Source organism: Bombina bombina, chromosome 1, assembly GCF_027579735.1.
Source record: "Bombina bombina isolate aBomBom1 chromosome 1, aBomBom1.pri, whole genome shotgun sequence".
In the NCBI taxonomy this organism is placed as follows: domain Eukaryota; kingdom Metazoa; phylum Chordata; class Amphibia; order Anura; family Bombinatoridae; genus Bombina; species Bombina bombina.
In genome coordinates, this window is record NC_069499.1 from 1,489,708,115 (window position 1) to 1,489,730,497 (window position 22,383).

The following is a 22,383-nucleotide window of genomic DNA, read 5'->3' on the forward strand; positions in this document are numbered from 1 at the left end:
CCAGGAGTGATATTCCCAACAGTAATTGATGATACGTGGACTCACCGTGTCATTAGAAAGAAAAAGTGTTTTCTGTGTAGTAACACCTCAAATTATGCATATGTATATTCAGTTTCACTGTACATTCACTAGATTTGTCACACTGGTAAAGAAGCCAAACTTATATTACAGGAAAAGGGGCAAATAACTAATACAAGTTTTTTTTTTGCTACACATAATGAAACATTTTCTATTACAATCAACACAACACAACACATAGAATGTCTGTCACCCCCTTGCAAGCAGAGTTAGTTACAGCATCTGATCAAATGGTTTAAGCCCAGGACCACTTCAAGATTTCTTCCCTCCGAGATCCCTTTTGACAACCACACAATGCATGCTTTTACTCAAACAAAGTGAGATCCACACAAGGGTGCACAGGCCTTATGTAATTTCATTAGACAAATAAAAACACGAAAATAGACTGCACTCTCAAACTGCATTGGGTACACATCCTATGACCCTGCAAAACGCACTCACAGACAGCTGCACAGTTTTCAGAGACTCAGAGACAGTTATTAAAGGGACATGAAACCCCAAAATGTTCTTTCATGATTCAGATAGAAAATACAATTTTAAACAGCTTTCTAATTTACTTCTATTAGCTAATTTGTTTCATTCTCTTTGTATCACTTGTTGAAGGAGTAGCAATGCACTACTGGTTTGTAATTTAACACATGGGTGAGCCAATGGCAATCGGAATATATATATATATATATATATATATATAGCAACCAATCAGCAGCGAGAACCTAGGTTCTTGCTGCTCGTGAGCTTTCCTAGATAAATCTTTTAGCAAAGGATAACAAGAGAAGGAAGCATATTAAATAACAGAAGTAAATTGGAAAGTTATTTAAAATTGTATTGTCTATCTGAATCATGAAAGACAAATTTTGGGTTTCATACCCCTTTAACCTCATACAAGCCTGGCTGCAAACCCAATAGGGAAAATTACAAAACAAATGAATCAACAGAACACGCAGATAAATTTTGGCACTCTCTTGCAAGTACACAGCTAATATAAAAACAAAAATAGAAAAGTTATTTTTGGATCTTACCTTAGTTGGGCAAATAAAGGTCTGTCTCATTCTAAATGTACTTCATTACTTAAAGGTCCAGTAACCCCACCAAATAAGGTTATATAATAAGGCGAATTGTTTGTATAGGAGTGCCAATGGCTAAGGCAAACAACAGGTTAATATACCTACAACACTACTAGTATCCTAAAGGTGTGTTCAAATATTGTTACCAACAAAGGGTATAATTTTAAGTGTTTTATTCAAATATACATGAAATCATTAATACATAAAAACTATTTAAAAAGCCTATTGGCTATCAGACATCAATACTTAAAGTATAGTTAATACAATAAAAATATTACAATAAAAATAAAAATAAAAATCACCTAGACAGATGTCTATTAATATATCAATGTATCAAATTTACTAATAGTGGGTAATCCTCTATCTTATCAAAGGAATTAACCAATTTTACATATTGTATAATACATATGAATCATATTATATAGTACATAGGAATCAGGCACTAATGTGATACCCAAAACTGAGAACGAGAATAACAAATATGAACATTGAAATCAAATATTCACAAGTGTAAGATGAGGGTAAAGAATGAAGGAAACTGCAATCCATAACCCTCTTAAAAATTGTGGAAAAAAATGTAAAAAATATGTGTGAAAAAATACCGTGAAGGTGTATAAAAGATCAAATACCGTTATGATCAATGCAAAAAAGTTAAAAATAAGCAAACATTGTAAACAATCTAGTGTTGTGAAAAAATATATACCACAGTGGTTAAATAACACAGTGATTAAATGATAAGCCCTTAGCTTAGGGTACTGTGCAATAGACCATGATAGCAAATGAATCTGAACAAACAAATAATAAACAATACACCAATCAAATAAACAAATACCGGTATTTGACCATATAGGTAAACAAACAATAAATGAACAATGTCCCCAAAGTGAGTCCAAATAAGAATCCAATAAGAAAAAAGTCTAAAAATCCTGAATCAATGAAATAATCCTGTATTAGTGATGATCCGATGTCCTGGTGTATAATGATATCCTAATGATATAATCGATATCCTAAGGAAAAAACAAGAGAATACACTCACAAAAAGGCCTATGGGATAAGATCTATTGGTAGTAGGCTTACCCAAATTGCCGTGGTCCTGATAGTATATGAGCCTTATAATCCTTCCTGGATCGTCTACGCATTTCGGCCCTTGAGTAGGGCTTTTTTCAAGACTTAAGGCCTTTTTGTGAGTGTATTCTCTTGTTTTTTCCTTAGGATATCGATTATATCATTAGGATATCATTATACACCAGGACATCGGATCATCACCAATACAGGATTATTTAATTGATTCAGGATTTTTAGACTTTTTTCTTATTGGATTCCTATTTGGACTCACTTTGGGGACATTGTTCATTTATTGTTTGTTTACCTATATGGTCAAATATTTGTTTATTTGATTGGTGTATTGTTTATTATTTGTTTGTTCGGATCCATTTGTTATCATGGTCTATTGCACAGTACCCTAAGCTAAGGGCTTATCATTTAATCACTGTGGCCTAGATTTGGAGTTTGGCGTTAGCCGTGAAAACCAGCGTTAGAGGCTCCTAACGTTGGTTTTAGGCTACCTCCGGTATTTGGAGTCACTCAAAATAGGGTCTAACGCTCACTTTTCAGCCGCGACTTTTCCATACCGCAGATCCCCTTACGTCAATTGCGTATCCTATCTTTTCAATGGGATCTTTCTAACTCCGGTATTTAGAGTCGTGTCTGAAGTGAGCGTTAGACATCTAACGACAAAACTCCAGCCGCAGGAAAAAAGTCAGTAGTTAAGAGCTTTCTGTGCTAACGCCGGTTTATAAAGCTCTTAACTACTGTACTCTAAAGTACACTAACACCCATAAACTACCTATGTACCCCTAAACCAAGGTCCCCCCACATTGCCGCCACTCGATTAATTTTTTTTAACCCCTAATCTGCCGACCGCCACCTACGTTATCCTTATGTACCCCTAATCTGCTGCCCCTAACACCGCCGACCCCTGTATTATATTTATTAACCCCTAACCTGCCCCCCACAACGTCGCCGCCAGCTACCTACACCTATTAACCCCTAATCTGCCGACCGGACCGCACCGCTATTATTATAAAGTTATTAACCCCTAATCCGCCTCACTAACCCTATAATAAATAGTATTAACCCCTAATCTGCCCTCCCTAACATCGCCGACACCTAACTTCAAACATTAACCCCTAATCTGCCGACTGGAGCTCACCGCTATTCTAATAAATGTATTAACCCCTAAAGCTAAGTCTAACCCTAACACTAACACCCCCCTAAGTTAAATATAATTTAAATCTAACGAAATAAATTAACTCTTATTAAATAAATTATTCCTATTTAAAGCTAAATACTTACCTGTAAAATAAATCCTAATATAGCTACAATATAAATTATAATTATATTATAGCTATTTTAGGATTTATATTTATTTTACAGGTAACTTTGTATTTATTTTAACCAGGTACAATAGCTATTAAATAGTTAAGAACTATTTAATAGCTAAAATAGTTAAAATAATTACAAAATTACCTGTAAAATAAATCCTAACCTAAGTTACAATTAAACCTAACACTACACTATCAATAAATTAATTAAATAAACTACCTACAATTAACTACAATTAACCTAACACTACACTATCAATAAATTAATTAAATACAATTCCTACAAATAAATACAATTAAATAAACTAAATAAACTAGCTAAAGTACAAAAAATAAAAAAGAACTTACAAACATAAGAAAAATATTACAACAATTTTAAACTAATTACACCTACTCTAAGCCCCCTAATAAAATAACAAAGCCCCCCAAAATAAAAAATGCCCTACCCTATTCTAAATTCAGCTCTTTTGCCTGTAAAAAAAAACATACAATACCCAAGCCCCCCAACATTACAACCCACCACCCACATACCCCTAATCTAACCCAAACCCCCCTTAAATAAACCTAACACTAAGCCCCTGAAGATCTTCCTACCTTGTCTTCACCTCACCGGGTTCACCGATCTGTCCAGAAGAGCTCCTCCGATGTCCTGATCCAATGTCCTGATTGGAACAGCCAATAGAATGCGAGCTCAATCTGATTGGCTGATTGGATCAGCCAATTGGATTGAACTTGATTCTGATTGGCTGATTCCATCAGCCAATCAGAATATTCCAACCTTAATTCCGATTGGCTGATAGAATCCTATCAGCCAATCGGAATTCGAGGGACGCCATCTTGGATGACGTCATTTAAAGGAACCGTCATTCGTCGTTCAGTCGTCGGCCAGGATGGATGTTCCGCGTCGTAGGTCTTCAGGATCCTGCCGCTCCACTCCAGATGGATGACCATAGAAGATCCCGCTTGGATGAAGACTTCAATCGTATGGAAGACCTCTTCTGCCCCGCTTGGATGAAGACTTCAGCCGGATCATGGACCGCTTCAGCCCCCCGCTTGGGCTTGGATCAGGACATCGGAGGAGCTCTTCTGGACAGATCGGTGAACCCGGTGAGGTGAAGACAAGGTAGGAAGATCTTCAGGGGCTTAGTGTTAGGTTTATTTAAGGGGGGTTTGGGTTAGATTAGGGGTATGTGGGTGGTGGGTTGTAATGTTGGGGGGCTTGGGTATTGTATGTTTTTTTTTACAGGCAAAAGAGCTGAACTTCTTGGGGCATGCCCCGCAAAGGGCCCTGTTCAGGGCTGGTAAGGTAAAAGAGCTTTGAACTTTAGTAATTTAGTATAGGGTAGGGCATTTTTTTATTTTGGGGGGCTTTGTTATTTTATTAGGGGGCTTAGAGTAGGTGTAATTAGTTTAAAATTGTTGTAATATTTTTCTTATGTTTGTAAATATTTTTTTATTTTTTGTAACTTAGTTCTTTTTTATTTTTTGTACTTTAGCTAGTTTATTTAATTGTATTTATTTGTAGGAATTGTATTTAATTAATTTATTGATAGTGTAGTGTTAGGTTAATTGTAGGTAATTGTAGGTAGTTTATTTAATTAATTTATTGATAGTGTAGTGTTAGGTTTAATTGTAACTTAGGTTAGGATTTATTTTACAGGTAATTTTGTAATTATTTTAACTATTTTAGCTATTAAATAGTTCTTAACTATTTAATAGCTATTGTACCTGGTTAAAATAAATACAAAGTTACCTGTAAAATAAATATAAATCCTAAAATAGCTATAATATAATTATAATTTATATTGTAGCTATATTAGGATTTATTTTACAGGTAAGTATTTAGCTTTAAATAGGAATAATTTATTTAATAAGAGTTAATTTATTTTGTTAGATTTAAATTATATTTAACTTAGGGGGGTGTTAGTGTTAGGGTTAGACTTAGCTTTAGGGGTTAATACATTTATTAGAATAGCGGTGAGCTCCAGTCGGCAGATTATGGGTTAATGTTTGAAGTTAGGTGTCGGCGATGTTAGGGAGGGCAGATTAGGGGTTAATACTATTTATTATAGGGTTAGTGAGGCGGATTAGGGGTTAATAACTTTATAATAATAGCGGTGCGGTCCGCTCGGCAGATTAGGGGTTAATAAGTGTAGGCAGGTGGAGGGGACGTTGTGGGGGGCAGATTAGGGGTTAATAAATATAATATAGGGGTCGGCGATGTTAGGGCAGCAGATTAGGGGTACATAGGGATAATGTAAGTAGCGGCGGTTTACGGAGCGGCAGATTAGGGGTTAATAATAATATGCAGGGGTCAGAGATAGCGGGGGCGGCAGAATAGGGGTTAATAAGTGTAAGGTTAGGGGTGTTTAGACTCGGGGTACATGTTAGGGTGTTAGGTGCAGACGTAGGAAGTGTTTCCCCATAGCAAACAATGGGGCTGCGTTAGGAGCTGAACGCGGCTTTTTTGCAGGTGTTAGGTTTTTTTTTCAGCTCAAACAGCTCCATTGTTTCCTATGGGGGAATCGTGCACGAGCACGTTTTTGAGGCTGGCCGCTTGCGTAAGCAACTCTGGTATCGAGAGTTGAAGCTGCGTTAAATATGCTCTACGCTCCTTTTTTGGAGCCTAACGCAGCCTTTATGTGGACTCTCAATACCAGAGTTATTTTTATGGTGCGGCCAGAAAAAAGCCGGCGTTAGCTACGCGGGTCCTTACCGACAAAACTCCAAATCTAGCCGTGTGTTATTTAACCACTGTGGTATATATTTTTTCACAACACTAGATTGTTTACAACATTTGCTTATTTTTTACTTTTTTGCATTGATCATACCGGTATTTGATCTTTTATTCACCTTCACTGTATTTTTACCACACATATTTTTTACATTTTTTTCCACAATTTTTAAGAGGGTTGTGGATTGCAGTTTCCTTCATTCTTTACCCTCATCTTACACTTGTGAATATTTGATTTCAATGTTCCTATTTGTTATTCTCGTTCTCAGTTTTGGGTATCACATTAGTGTCTGATTCATATGTACTATATAATATGTAAAATTAGTTAATTCCTTTGATAAGATAGAGGATTACCCACTATTAGTAAATTTGATATATTGATATATTAATAGACATCTGTCTAGGTGATTTTTATTTTCATTTTTATCGTAATATTTTTATTGTATTAACTATACTTTAAGTATTGATGTCTGATAGCCAATAGGCCTTTTTAATAGTTTTTATGTATTAATGATTTCATGTATATTTGAATAAAACACTTAAAATTATACCCTTTGTTGGTAACAATATTTGAACACACTTTTAGGATACTAGTGGTGTTGTAGGTATATTAATCTGTTGTTTGCCTTAGCCATTGGCGCTCCTATTTAAACAATTCACATTAGATTTCTCTGAGGACCTATTAGGGGGTCTGTTTATAGTGTAGCAGGCAAACTAATCCAGGCGCTAGTTGCTCACCCTCAGATTTGCTAATTGTCTCTTTATATAATAAGGCACACCGTGCAGAATTATATAACATTAGCCTAGCGCCACGTTTCTAAAGCAGAGTATAGCAAAGATATTTACCTACGATAATCTATTTTTCTGAACGCCGCTCCTGGCTCTACTGAGCGGGTCTGTTTTTTACCTAAGCGCATCGGGCACGCTGTCTAGTCACATCACGCCCGATCGCGCCATTAAACTGAATGTAGCTCGCTCCCACTTGGGTATGGTAGCGAGAGCGAGCTACATTCAGTTTCATGGCGTGATCGGGCATGCTGTGACTAAACTGCGTGCCTGATACGCTTAGGTAGAAAACAGACCCGCTCAGTAGAGCCAGGAGCGGTGTTCAGAAAAATAGGTTATCGTAGGTAAATATCTTCGCTATACTCTGCTTTAGAAACGTGGCGCTAGGCTAATGTTATATAATTCTGCACTGTGTGCATTATTATATAACGTTATTTGGTGGGGTTACTGGCCCTTTAAGGGTATGCAAAAAAAACCATCCTAATTATACTCGGGAGCAAACTGCCTTTCAAAAAAAGGCTGTTGAGTGCCCATGAAAACAATTTTTTAAAGGGACATAAAACCCAAACCTTTTTCTTTTATGATTCAGATAGAGAATGTAATTTTAAACAACTTTACTTCTGTTATCAAATTATCTTTATTCTTTTGGTATCTTTTGTTGAAAAGCAAGTAAGTTAGCTCAGGAGCATGCATGTTTCCGGAGCACTATATGGCAGTAGTTTTTGCAAGAACGTAGGTCTCCAGACACTTACCTAGGTGTCTCTTCAACAAAGAATACCATTGGAACAAAACAAATTTGATAATAGAAGTAAACTAGAAACTTTAAAAAAAATGTTTTGCTTTGTCTGAAGCACAAAATACATTTTTTAGGTTTCAAGTAGTGTGCCAGCTAATTTGTTATGCAGTGAGCCATAGATTGTCAAATTAAATGACTACGTTTCTTAGATATGTTTGACACATGGAATGGAATGTATTAGAAAAAAAGTATTTTATTTAATTCTGTTTTTGTGTAGGACAACCAGAAACTTCGGGACCAGAATGATGACCTCAATGGACAAATTCTTAGCCTCAGCTTGTACGAAGCAAAAAATTTGTTTTCCACACAGACTAAGGCACAGTCGCTGGCTGCAGAAATAGACTCTGCGTCTAGGGATGAGGTATGATTACAAAACACTCTAAAGCGAATGTGCTAGCAATGTTATGCTTAGAGTTATGTGCTAAACCTGATGAATTGTACAAACTAACACCTAGATTTAGAGTTTTGCGGCCAAAGGGGTGCGTTAGCTACGCGTGTTTTCCCCCCCCCCGCACCTTTTAAATAACGCTGGTATTTAGAGTTCTCTGAAGGGCTGCGTTAGGCTCCAAAAAGGGAGCGTAGAGCATAATTTACCGCCACTTCAACTCTCAATACCAGCGTTGCTTACGGTAGCGGCCAGCTTGAAAAACGTGCTCGTGCACGATTTCCCCATAGGAAACAATGGGGCAGTTTGGGCTGAAAAAAAAACATAACACCTGCAAAAAAGCAGCGTTCAGCTCCTAACGCAGCCCCATTGTTTCCTATGGGGAAACAGTTTCTAAGTCTGCACCTAACACCCTAACATGTACCTCGAGTCTAAACACCCCTAACCTTACACTTATTAACCCCTAATCTGCCGCCCCCACTATCGCTGACCCCTGCATTTTATTATTAACCCCTAATCTTCCACTCCGGACACCGCTGCAACCTACATTATCCCTATGAACCCCTAATCTGCTGCCCCCAATGTCGCCGACACCTACATTATATTTATTAACCCCTAATATGCCCCCCCAACGTCGCTGCTACCTTACCTACACTTATTAACCCCTAATCTGCCGACCGGACCTCACCGCTACTATAATAAATGTAGTTACCCCTAAAGCTAAGTCTAACCCTAACACCCCCCCTAAGTTAAATATAATTTAAATCTAACGAAATAAATTATTTCTTATTAAATAAATTAATCCTATTTAAAGCTAAATACGTACCTGTAAAATAAACCCTAATATAGCTACAATATAACGAATAATTATATTGTAGCTATTTTAGCATTTATATTTATTTTACAGGCAACTTTGTATTTATTTTAACTAGGTACAATAGTTATTAAATAGTTATTTACTATTTAATAGCTACCCAGTTAAAATAATTACAAAATGACCTGTAAAATAAATCCTAACCTAAGTTACAATTAAACCTAACACTACACTATCAATAAATTAACTAAACTACCTACAATTACCTACAATTAAATCAACTAAACTAAATTACAAAAACAAACAAACACTAAATTACAAAAAAATAAAAAAAGATTACAAGAATTTTAAACTAATTACACCTACTCTAAGCCCCCCAAAATAAAAAAAAATGCCCTACCCTATTCTAAAATAAAAAGTTAACAGCTCTATTACCTTACCAGCCCTTAAAAGGGCCTTTTGCGGGGCATGCCCCAAAGAAATCAGCTCTTTTGCCTGAAAAAAAACAAACATACAACCCACCACCCACATACCCCTAATCTAACCCACCCAAACCCCCCTTAAAAAACCTAACACTAAGCCCCTGAAGATCTCCCTACCTTGTATTCACCCAGCCGGGTATCACCGATCCGTCCAGAAGAGGGTCCGAAGTCTTCATCCTATCCGGCAAGAAGAGGTCCTCCAGAGGGTCCAAAGTCTTCATCCTATCCGGCAAGAAGAGGTCCTCCAGAGGGTCCAAAGTCTTCATCTAGGCGGCATCTTCTATCTTCTTCCATCCGGAGCGGAGCGGGTCCATCTTGAAGCAGCCGACGCAGAGCCATCCTTCCTCACCGATGGACTAACGACGAATGAAGGTTCCTTTAAATGAGGTCATCCAAGATGGTGTCCCTCGATTTCCGATTGGCTGATAGGATTCTATCAGCCAATCGGAATTAAGGTAGGAAAAATCTGATTGGCTGATTGAATCAGCCAATCAGGTTCAAGTTCAATCCGATTGGCTGATTGGATCAGCCAATCAGATTGAGCTCGCATTCTATTGGCTGTTCCGATCAGCCAATAGAATGCGAGCTCAATCTGATTGGCTGATTGGATCAGCCAATCGGATTGAACTTGTAACTGATTGGCTGATTCAAAATAAATATAAATGCTAAAATAGTTACAATATAATTATCCGTTATATCGTAGCTATATTAGGGTTTATTTTACAGGTAAGTATTTAGCTTTAAATAGGATTAATTTATTTAATAATAAATAATTTATTTCGTTAGATTTAAATTATATTTAACTTAGGGGGGTGTTAGGGTTAGGGTTAGACTTGAAGTTAGGTGGCAGATTAGGGGTTAGTACTTGAAGTTAGGTGGCGGCGATGTTAGGGAGGGCAGATTAGGGGTTAATAAAATTTATTATAGGGTTTGCGAGGCGGGAGTGAGGCAGTTTAGGGGTTAATACATTTATTATAGTGGCGGCGAGGTCCGGTCGGCAGATTAGGGGTTAATAAGTGTAGGTAAGGTAGCGGCGACGTTGGGGGGGGCAGATTAGGGGTTAATAAATATTATGTAGGTGTCGGCGATGTTAGGGGCAGCAGATTAGGGTTACATAGGGATAATGTAGGTGGCGGCGGTGTGCGGTCAGCAGATTAAGGGTTAAAAAATTTTATTAGAGTGGCGGTGATGTGGGGGGACCTCGGTTTAGGGGTACATAGGTAGTTTATGGGTGTTAGTGTACTTTAGAGCACAGTAGTTAAGAGCTTTATGAACCAGCGTTAGCCCAGAAAGCTCTTAACTCCTGACTTTTTTCTGCGGCTGGAGTTTTGTCGTTAGAGTTCTAACGCTCACTACAGCCAAGACTCTAAATACCGGCGTTAGGAAGATCCCATTGAAAAGATAGGATACGCAATTGGCGTAAGGGGATCTGTGGTATGGATAAGTCGTGGCTGGAAAGTGAGCGTTAGACCCTTTCCTGACTGACTCTAAATACCAGCGGGCGGCCAAAAGCAGCGTTAGGACCCCTTAACGCTGGTTTTGACGGCTACCGCAGAACTCTAAATCTAGGCGTAAGATTAAATTCCCTTCTCTGAAGCAGAACCAAAAATAGGTCCACAGTGCAGGGCTCTTAATCCCAGAGTAATCTATGAATGAATTACATCAGTTACATACACATTTTATGAAGTGTAATAAAAAGGTATAAACTGTAATGTCGACTTTTTACAACACTGGGAAAAAACAATTATCCACATGATAATCTTCTCTGGTCTCCCTAGCTGCCGCCTAGCTCCTTTACAATCCATAATGAATTCCTCTGCCAGGCTCATCTTCCTTACACGTCGCTCTTCATCTGCTGCACCTCTCTGCCAATCCCTTCACTGGCTTCCTCTTGCCTCCAGGATTAAACACAAAATTCTCACTCTGACATACAAAGCCCTCAACTGCACTGCCCCCCCCTCCCCCACACATCTCAGACCTTGTCTCCAGATACTCTCCCTCCCGTCCCCTTCGCTCTGCTCACAATTTCCTCCTCTCCTCCTCTCTTGTTACCTCCTCACATTCCTGTTTACAAGACTTCTCTAGACTGGCTCCCATCTTGTGGAACTCTCTGCCTCGCTCCACAAGACTCTCCCCTAGTTTTTAAAGGTTCAAGCGCTCCCTAAAGACTGTACTATTCAGGGATGCATACAGCCTACACTAACCTTTCCTAACTCCATTGCTATCCCCTTGAACCCCTTAGCATGTAAGCCTAGGAGCCCAGCTGTTTGTAGATCACCCGCATAAGAGCCAACTACAACAGTGCAAATCTGGGCAGGGCCCTCTATGGTTGTAGCGCTGCGGAATCTGTTGGCGCTCTACAAATTCCTGATAATAATAATATACACTTATACAGGATATATTAGGTGCTGATTCTAATTTATATGTGACATTTGCCTATGACATGCAATTAAAGGGATATAAAAGTGCAAAATATGTTAGAGCATTTTATTATTGTATTTTTGCTTGTATATAACGGTGTGTTTAACCCCTGCAAAAAGATTAAACACATAGTTAAAGGCAGCTCCTGAAAAACAATGCACTACTTGAAGCTATCTGAAAACATGGTGAGCCAAAGTCAAGAGACAATTGTGTGTAGCCACCAATCACCAGCGAGCTCCCAGTAGTATAGCATATGTACATATCCCTATTCAACAAAGATTACCAAGGCAACAAACTAAATTTGAATATGTAAGTGAATTTAAAAGTGTCTTAAAACGACAGGTTCTTTCTGAATCATGCAAGTTTAATATATTTTATCTGTTTTACCTTATATTGACGCATTATTTTGTTAAGACTTTCCCTACTGGTTTATAAAAACTTTTTTATACTTGATCAAGTACCTTCCATCATTATCGGCCTAGAAGAAGGTCTAACGTTGAGAATTGATCTTGAAGCCTTTATATTTTCATGTAGTGTTGACAGGATGAGGCAGCAAAGAAAATATAAGTCCAAAGTGACAGTTAGAGCTAAAATAAAATCAATCGGGATGTGTCAGGGAAACAATATCAATAGTTTAAAGGGACAGTCTACCAGAGAATTCTTATTGTTTTAAAAGATAGATTCCATTCCCCAGCTTTGCATAACCAACACAGTTATATCAATATACTTTTTACCTCTGTGATTACCTTGTATCTAGGAACCTTCTTCCAGCCCCCTGATCACATGACTGTGACTGTTTATTATATATTGTCTTAAATTAAGCATTGTATTGTGCTAAATCTTAAATAACCCCCTGTGCCTGAACACAGTGTTATCTATATGGCCCACGTGTACTTTCTGTCTCTTTGTGTTGAAAAGAGATTTAAAAAGCATGTGATAAGAGGCAGTCCTCAAAGGCTTAGAAATTAGCGTATGAGCCTACCTATGTTTAGTTTAAACTAAGAATACCAAGAGAAAAAAGCAAATTTGTTGATGAAAGTAAATTGGAAAGTTGATTAAAATTAAAAGTCCTATCTGAATAATGAAAGTTTAATTTATACTAGACTGTCCCTTTAATGTAATGGTAACGTTCGGTTACTTTAAAAATTGAATTGACTGCATTGTGGTACTAAAATCAGGTGTTCAGATTTGTTTAAAGGAAAACAATGCTAAATTAGTTGGTTTATATTTCTTTTTTAGTTCTTTAGCACTGAGGTCAAAAAGCAAAATCTGTATTCTAGATTTTCAAAATGCTGCAATTGCCTAAACCAGCGATTTTATCTGCATTTGCAGGTTACAGAATTTGCTTTTTGGGCTGTTTAGGGAGTGTAAGAAAAGTCAAAAGCAAGAGGTTTTAAAAGTCCTTTTAATAAAATTGTTTATACTTATATGAAGGCTTGACAGGTCCTGAGAAAATGTCCTTACAGAGAAAAATATTCAGCTGGCACTAATGTTCTTCCTGGCTTCCAAAATTGTCAACCCCAGCTAGGTATAACACTTGATGCTGGATTGTAGACTCATATAGAGCTAGATTACAAGTGGACCACTAAATATCGATTGCGTGCAAGCGATATTAGCGCTCCACTTTGTAATACCAGCGTACGATAATGTGCCCTGGTATTACAAGTACCGGATCTCTGGTTAATTTTCTGAGTACGAATTGCTACCACGTGCTCGTGGTAGCAATAGCTAGCCACTTGTAATGGCTGGTTAATTTTGCGCTCCCACAAACGGGCAAATTTGCCTATTTACGGGAGCGTAATAATTTGGCGCTCCACTTGTAATCTAGCACATAATGGGTTGGGTGCATCTCTTTCCAGAGGCTTTGCTGAATGCTGCAGATTGCCACTAGTACTCATTGGACCCAACCCGATTCATGGCTCTGTATTCTATTTCCTCCCTTTTCCCTATACCAGCATGCTGAGCCATATGCATAGGAAGTGCACAGCGGCATCTCTTCTGCAATCTATGGTTGGTAGTTGTGTTTATGCCAGGACGATTAGGGACAGATCTAAAACAGGCAATCAAAGTGACTGCAAACAAGGCTCTGTTGAAAATAGAATTGTTACAGTAATTTTCTAACCGGGTTTCCACATTTGCACATTGTTTGCACAGTCTTTTTTCTTGCTTGTTTTATCTTTTTCTAATTGTCTTTAGAAGAGACAGATAAAGGGAAACCTTAAGTTTAAACATGATGTCACCCATAACTTTATAAAAATTAAAGTACTTTGGAAACTTAACCTTTACATTTATATCAATATTTATACAACTCTATATAATTGTAAAAATACATCTACATATTATTCTCAGGTTAATATTTGCTTTGAATACATCGTTTTGCTTACTATGTTTTACATACTGTCCCTTTGTTTTTGTAGAGGGGGTTCTGCTTATCAGCTAGTGGGCATTCAGTCCGTAAAAAGGGACATGGGACCTTTTTAGCACTAGGTGGCAGCAGTGGTTGCACAATGTATGACATTGTTAAAAGCATTCTTACCATATAGTACAAACACATGCACACTCCTGAGCTTACCTGTCTGCTTTTTAACAATGGATACCAAGAGAACATAGTAAACTTGATAATATAAGTAGAATGGAAACGTTCTTAATATTGTACACTCTATTTGAATCATGACAAAACTGTGGGATTTCAAATCCATTTAAAGGGACATTGTACTGTAAAACTGGTTTCCTCGTATTGGGTTACCAATGGCTTGTTATACCAGCTGAAGAGTATAATTTGGAAATTGCCCCTTCATGTTTATTTTTGTATAGGAAATTTGGAAATTGCCCCTTCATGTTTATTTTTGTATAGGAAATAGATTTTTTGCTAATTGTAAACAAAGCCCATTTAAATGGTCTGAACTTGCAGAGAATGCTTTGGTCTGCTGCTGACTTGTTTTTATAGCTTTTTATTAGAGAATACAAAATAATTTGTATTTTCAGTATATGTTGTGATTTTAACAGAGAAAATCAGCTATTTCAAATTACAAAACAAAGATAAAGGATCTATGTGTAAACTATTTAATACACTCCAACAGGTAAAATGGATCAGAGTACTCTCTCCCTTAACCGTTACTGAGAGAATATATTTGCACAGCGGTACGTGTGTATGTAAGGTCATGTCTTCCATTTGATACATATAATATAACAATAGATTTATAATAATGTGCTAGAATTAAGTATTAATCCAACAAGTAAATTATTTTGGCTGTCTTATAAATAAAGAAAGTTAATTATTGCCATTGATATTCTTTTGTTTCAGCTGATGGAAGCTTTAAAAGAACAAGAAGAAATCAACTATCGTTTACGACAGTATATGGACAAAATCATCTTAGCCATTTTGGACCATAATCCTTCTATATTGGAAATCAAGAATTAACTTTTCTCCAACACTGATTGGGGAGACAGCAAATATTTCTACACAAGCTACTCTGGATCTCTTCTACTGTGACGACAGTTTATAAATATAGTTTTATATATTTACACTCCGGGGTGTACCAGTGTGTTTGTGTTGCTTTGATGAACTTGTTTGTTAATTCTTTGTTTTTGTTTGTGAACTACAATTTGCTTTGTCTCATGCTCTCGTGAGCCAATGACTCACATTTGCTGCTGTTCTGTAGGAGGCTATAACTGGAAGATATGGATTTTCTGGATCCAAAATATGACTCTACCTCTTGGAATTCAAAGTCGGAACTGAGTTTGGAAGTATAAGCTTTTTGGATGGTCAGCATTTTTAACTTGTTAGACTTATAGTCTGGTTATTAAATCTTAGGTAAATGGCTGTATAGTTGAGGCAATTGACCTTCAATTGTGCCAAATGGGCAAACATTTTAAGGCTTTTCCTGTGTAGACAGGTGGGGTCAATATTACCAAGGCAACCTAACTGCTTCAATTCATGGATAGTCTGCATAGTTTATATAGGTCCTATATGCAGCATTATATACTAACAGTTTCTTCCTTAGAGCAGAAATGTTCAACTGTCCTTTATCACATAAAATGTTTGGACAAGAAGTATAAGACTGGCCCAGGCTAGGCAGTGCTGGGTGGAACTTAGTTTGTCTGAGAATGTGACCATATGTGAACGGGAGGGGTTTAGTTGAACTTTGACAGGGTTCAGAGGTCTAATTTCTCTTCTAAAGAAATCTGGACATAAATAGGGAAACCGAAGTAGTATGAGTGACATCAGAAGAGAGCTCTATAGCTGATGACCTGTTACAGTTTTCAGGAGCTTTAGATTTCAATAGAAAAAAATATAAAACATAAAATAAAATAATTTTTAGCATATAATGCTACATATAGGTACTTGAGAATTATTTATAACTGAACTAATTTTTTAATTATTCACTCACAGAAAATTTACTCCCCAAAAGCTTAAATTACTGTTTAGGTTTATTTTCTCAAAAAAATTTTTTTTATAAAAAATACTTCCAAATTGTAATGCTAAATATTAAAATATTTTTTGTTAAATGATTTTTTATAATTTGGTTACGTATTAGTTTATTTAAAGCTGAGAATATTGTATATGGCTCTGTTAGATACAGACAAAAATGCAAATTCATTAGGCTGCATACATAGCAAAAGAGAAAAGTTTAGATCAGTTTTATATTTTTTTGTGGAAAAAATGGATATGTAAAAAATAATGGTACTGCTTATTTCTTCCATGAAAAGCTTTTTTAATTTTTTTTATTTTTACCATGAAACACATTTTTTCTTTAGTTTATAAAAATTTCAAGACAATACAAAATATGAAACAGTGGCAAAAAAAAATATTTTTTTTCAAAACTAATGTAATACTTTTGATAAAAAGAAAATCACAAATCAGAGCGAAACCCCCCAAAACATTTAAAATATAGAGGACAAATACATTATGAAGAGATTTTTTTTATCTAAATTCTATTCTTTTTTTCTATGCTATTTTTGCTAGTACCATTTTATATTTAATTTCCAAAAGAGTTTACAATGTAAGCTACCACAATGTGTAAACAATAAGTTAATGCTTAATGGGGAGAAAAAAATAAATTATTAAAATGAATACTTTGAAAAATGTTTTCTATTAAAAAAAAATAAAAAATTATTTTTTATTTTTATGTGTCGACATGACACAATTCCTGTACTAAGACACCTTCAATAATTAGGTTTCTGCAAGTCATATTGGGAAATCTTTAAACAATGTGTATATAGGCAGTATGTGTTGCACTTCCAGTATGTTTAAATACTGAATGTAAGTAGGCGTTTACATGATTTTCTGTAGCTGTATTGCACAGTTTGTATTGATATTGTGCATGAATTTAAGTTCCTGTTATTTGTGCCTTCAACCTTTACATCACATTTTGATATATTTTCCATTAAGCGTTTATCAACATTTTTCACTATGCTGTAAATGTGTAAATAAATTAGAGATTTGTATTCTTTGTGCCACATCTATTATAATAATTATTTAAGAAAAAAAAAATCTGTATTTTTACAGATTTTTTTAACATCACAAATCTGGTAAAATTACAAGGTGTATGTGTTTTGATGACATCACTGATGGCAAAATGAAAACCTTTATACCTGTTAGTGCAGTTGCTGCTTTGTGATGATGAGAGTAATCTGTATTGTAAATTGTCTTAAAAAATGTATATTATTTTTTTCTGGGTTTATCTAATTGTGTACCTCTTTGAATGGTGGAATATTTCCTGATGTTACATGTTACTTGGGTAAAACCATGTCCCTAAATCACTTTAAAGAAATACAATATATAATTTTCAGAATACTGTTAATTTTTCCATAATGGTTGTTGGTGGAAAATGTTTGCATTGAGACTTTTCTCTGTATATAAGACCAGACGCCTTGCATACTCACGTGCCAGAGCTTCTGTGTTTCCTGACAATGGCTCCACATCTATAACTCTGGAGTACTTAGCTATCTATAATAACTATAGAGAAGTATCCAGTTTTCCGAATTTCGTGGAATATGAAAGTAATTTCGGCCGACGAATGAAGTTTACACAAGATTTGGCTACTGGAATTAAACAGAAGTGTACATATAACACATTTTCTACAAACCCCCAACAAAGTAGTGAAATTATTGGATAATAATAAAGCCAGACAGATAGCTCATTGTGCTAAGGCACTGTTACAGAGATCTGTGGCAACCCATGGGTTGCAGGTTCAATTCTGGCATGGTCCCCTCAGCCTTTCATCCTTCTGAGGTTGGTAAAATGAGTAGCGTTGGGTAGTAATAATACCTGTTATCAGTTCCACAAGTCGTTTGAGGTTGTGTGCTATACAGGTATTTATTTTTATTATTAAAGTTGTAGAATAATAACTTGGGGGCATGGTTTCCTAAAAACAAAGCAATACTCTATTTGTTCTTATCTTTTATAAACATCATAAACATACTGGCGGCCAATTTTTACTCACGACATATAGTGCAACAGCTTTCACATCCAGGTGTTTTTCTTTACTTAGATATAATCTGCTGAATTAGAAGTAATTTAAATATTGGAAATATAAGGATATTAAAAACTAAGTTTTTATAACGGAGAGCTTGATGGGGAATGGATATGACTGCCTTACTCTTCTGATTACGTTGCATTCTGTAATAATTGCCTGTAACTGTAGGACGTATTACAAACCATGATCATGTTATTCCTTAATTACATTGTATTGAATGTTCTTTTTAAAGGGATACTAAACCCACATGATTGAGATAGAGCATGCAATTTTAAGCAACTTTCTAATTTACTACCATTATCAATTTTTCTTCGTTCTTTTGCTATCTTTATTTGAAAAAGAAGGCATCTAAGCTAAGGAGCCAGACAATTTTTGGTTCAGACCCTGGACAGCACTTGTATAATGGTGGTTGCATTTAGCTACCAATCAGCAAGCACAACCCAGGTCGTGGACCAAAAATGAGCCGGCTTCTAAACTTAAATTCTTGCTTTTAAAATAAAGATAGCAAGAGAATGAGGAAAAATTGATAATAGGAGTAAATTAGAAAGTCGCTTAAAATTGCATGCTCTATCTGAATCATGAAAGAAAAAAAATGTGGGTTCAGTATCCCTTTAAGGGTGTTAACACATACAGTACTTATCAAACCCACTCTTGTTATATCTATCTATCTATTATTATTAAGCCACACAATATCAAATACATTCTAGATGGAATAACGTATCAAAACAAAGCTTTGCTCCATATTTTTGCATTAAAAAGTTTAAGTATGAATTGATATTGAACTAATAGAAAATCATGTTTGTGTGCAAATGATCCCTATAAACAACTTGTTGTTAATGACAGCTCCCCAAAGCTCTCCATAGCAGAAACATCTATTTTTATGTTATTATTTTTGTTTTTAAATCTCTAAGGCGCAAAAAAAGACCCAAAGATAAATACTATTGTTTTTATTTTTCTGAAAATATGTAACATGCATACAATACACAAGTTTGATATATAAATGTAAATCTACTAAAAAGTTAATATTTGCTGAAAATAAAAAAAAACTTGAAAACTCAAATGTAACAAAAATGACTTAAAAACTTTTTAGTACACTGGATTCTTTGTTTAATTTCAAATGTGTCTATTGTTATGACTGTTATGATGAATGTACCTAAATATTGAAAGATACCTGGAAGGCTGTAGTAATTTTAATTAGAAAAATAACACTTAAAATATTGATTTTCTTTTGACTTTATTGTAATTCCAGATGTAACTCCAGAATGTCTCACATATTTGTGTAATTTATTTTTTTATTTTATTTTTTATTTGTTTATTAAAAGGCTTAATTTCAATTATCGTTTGATTCCAACACCTACGTAACAATATAAATTGTGGAGACATAAATTAAATTGTTGCATGTAACTTTTTTTTTTACTGGATAAATGGTTATTCACTCTCAATTTATGACGACCCCAAAGGTTTATTCTAGTAATTTGTGTAAATAAATCATCTGATTTTTCTGCATGAAAAACTTGGAGTAATTCATGTGTGAATTTAATTTTTTTATATAAAGGGGTAGTATATACATATTTTCATATAATTGCACTACTATAAACAAGAATATACACAGATACTGATCTAAAAATCCAGTATAAAACCTTTTAAAAACTTACTTAGAATCTCCCAATTTAGCACTGTTAATAAGGTTTGGCTGGCACACCCACTGAAAGGGGCTGGACACTCCCCCCTTCCTTGCATATGAAAAGACAGATAACATAAACAGAAAACAGCAGGAGTCTGTAAATGTGTGTATACATCTGTAATGCAGCTAATCTGAAGTAGTTAGATTCCTTTGAGGAAAGTGTTAAATGTATTAGGATCACAACTGCAGTTCTACTGTTGAAAGATTACAAATTGATAAATTGTGGATATTGTCCCTTTAAGGAAGATCTTGTTTATTGGTTACAGGAGAGAATATATAGTCCTGTAAGTTGTTTAGGATGTAATTCTGAATAGCAAAAGTAATAGGTGAGTTGCAATATTTGAATTGGTATTTTAGTTCACTTTACATAGGCAACTATAAGATTTCAGTAGTGTCCCTTTAAATTTGGGATATACAATGTCCCCTTGTAGTACGTTAAAGACAGGCTGCAAGTAAAACTAATGCTTCGGTATAATCCGTTACTTACGTTTGAGGAGGTGTGTCAACTTGCTCCAATAAGGTGCTTTGTTAGTCACAGCGTGTTTGATGAAGCTACTGCGTCTCTGAGGGCTCTTTCGGTTCTGCCGTAACGTCACGCTGGGGGTGTGAGGCCGAGGACCAATCAGGAGCTTGGAAAAACGGCAGCTTCGTTAATGGAGAATATCAAGCCGTATTATGTTTGTTTGTTGGCGGTTACAACCGCAAATAGCAGGGGATGTGGTTGAAAGTTATACCCGTCCTGGAAGGTGGATGCAGGATTCAGAAACAGCTGAATGGTTTTGATACGAGGTAAAGGTGAACAGCTTAATAAGCAAAGAGACTCTTGTCTCTAATGATAGAACAATGTGTGGGTCTTTTGATTAACTGCAGCAAGCAGTTTAGATGAGAATGTCCTTTCCCTTGAAATTATATCCCAATTGGAGTAGTATGAAATGAATAAGTGGTAGCTTGGAAACAAGTAGTCAGGCTTCTTAGTTTCTGCACAAACTCAGAATAATTGACAGAGTGCTCTAGGGATTGTGGGAGTTTATAGAGCAGGTCTTAAAGAAACATACCACACTAAAATATATGTTACAGGACCCCCCGTCAAAGGGGCTGCACCGCAGCACCAGGACCTGGTCTGCCAGGATTAGCACGATGGAAAGCAGAAATCAATCTTGAAGCGAAGATTTTATCAGCAGGTTCCCAGGAATCATCATTGGGTTGGTATCCTTTCCATCGGATTAAATATTGGAGTTTTCCTTTGAGTAATCTGGAGTCTTGAATTGAACTAATCTCATAAATTTCTTCATCTATGACTATAGGTGGAAGTAATGAATTGGTTGATTGAAGTCTGGTTTCAATATATGGTTTCAGTAAAGAGACATGGAATGTCGGATGAAACTTATATTCAGGAGGAAGATCCAAAGTGACGGCATTTTCATTCACCACCTTGGTGATAGGGAATGGACCAATAAAGAGTTGAGTGAATTTTCTACTGGGTGTATTCAATTTTAGATTTTTAGTAGAAAGCCATACCTTATCACCCACAGAATAGGCTGGGGGTCTTCTTCTTCTAGTATCGTAAAACTTCTTCTGTCTCATCTGTGCTTCTTTAATGTTGTCTTTGAGGAAACCAAATGATTCAGCTAGGCTGTTGCTTGTCTCATCAACTTTTGGAGAAGTGGTATTCATATGAGGGAAAAGATGAAATGTTGGATGATATCCATAGTTAGAATAGAACGGAGTCATTTTTGTAGATACGTTCAAAGTATTGTTGTATGCATATTCTGCGGTGGAAATCTTGTCACACCATTGGTCTTGGTGAAAAGAACAGTAGTATCTGATGTACTGTTCTAACCATTGGTTTACCCTTTCTGTCTGTCCATTTGTCTGTGGATGGAATGCTGTACTGTATCTCTAATCGATTTGAAGGACTTTACATAGTGCCTTCCAAAACTTAGAGGTGAACTGAGATCCTCTGTCGGTTATGATGATGGAAGGTAGTCCATGTAACTTTACTATGTTATGTAGAAATAACTGAGCAGTTTCTGAAGAGGTGGGTAATTTTCGGTAGGGAATAAAGTGCGCCATCTTTGTTAATAGATCTACCACCACTAGAATAGTGTTACAATTGTAGGATAATGGGATATCGACTATATAATCCATTCCGATGGTCTGCCAAGGCTTGTCGGATATATGAAGAGATTTTAGGTATCCATAAGGCCGAGCCTTTTCTGGTTTAAGGATAGCACAAGTTTCACAGGTTTTAACATAGTCTTCTACAGATTTGTCTA

The 22,383-nt window shown here is 36.0% G+C and overlaps 1 protein-coding gene across 1 annotated transcript in view; it reads left to right on the plus strand.

Moving 5' to 3' along the window:
- Positions 1–19,936, plus strand: part of RAB11FIP4 (RAB11 family interacting protein 4) — a 115,038-nt gene extending 95,102 nt beyond the window's left edge. The window contains exons 12-13 of the mRNA XM_053707367.1: positions 8,060–8,203; positions 15,249–19,936. Of these exons, the coding sequence (XP_053563342.1) occupies positions 8,060–8,203; positions 15,249–15,365 (261 nt within the window). The 3' untranslated portion in view covers positions 15,366–19,936. The remainder of the gene's footprint in view (positions 1–8,059; positions 8,204–15,248) is intronic.
- Positions 19,937–22,383: the final 2,447 nt, after the last annotated feature.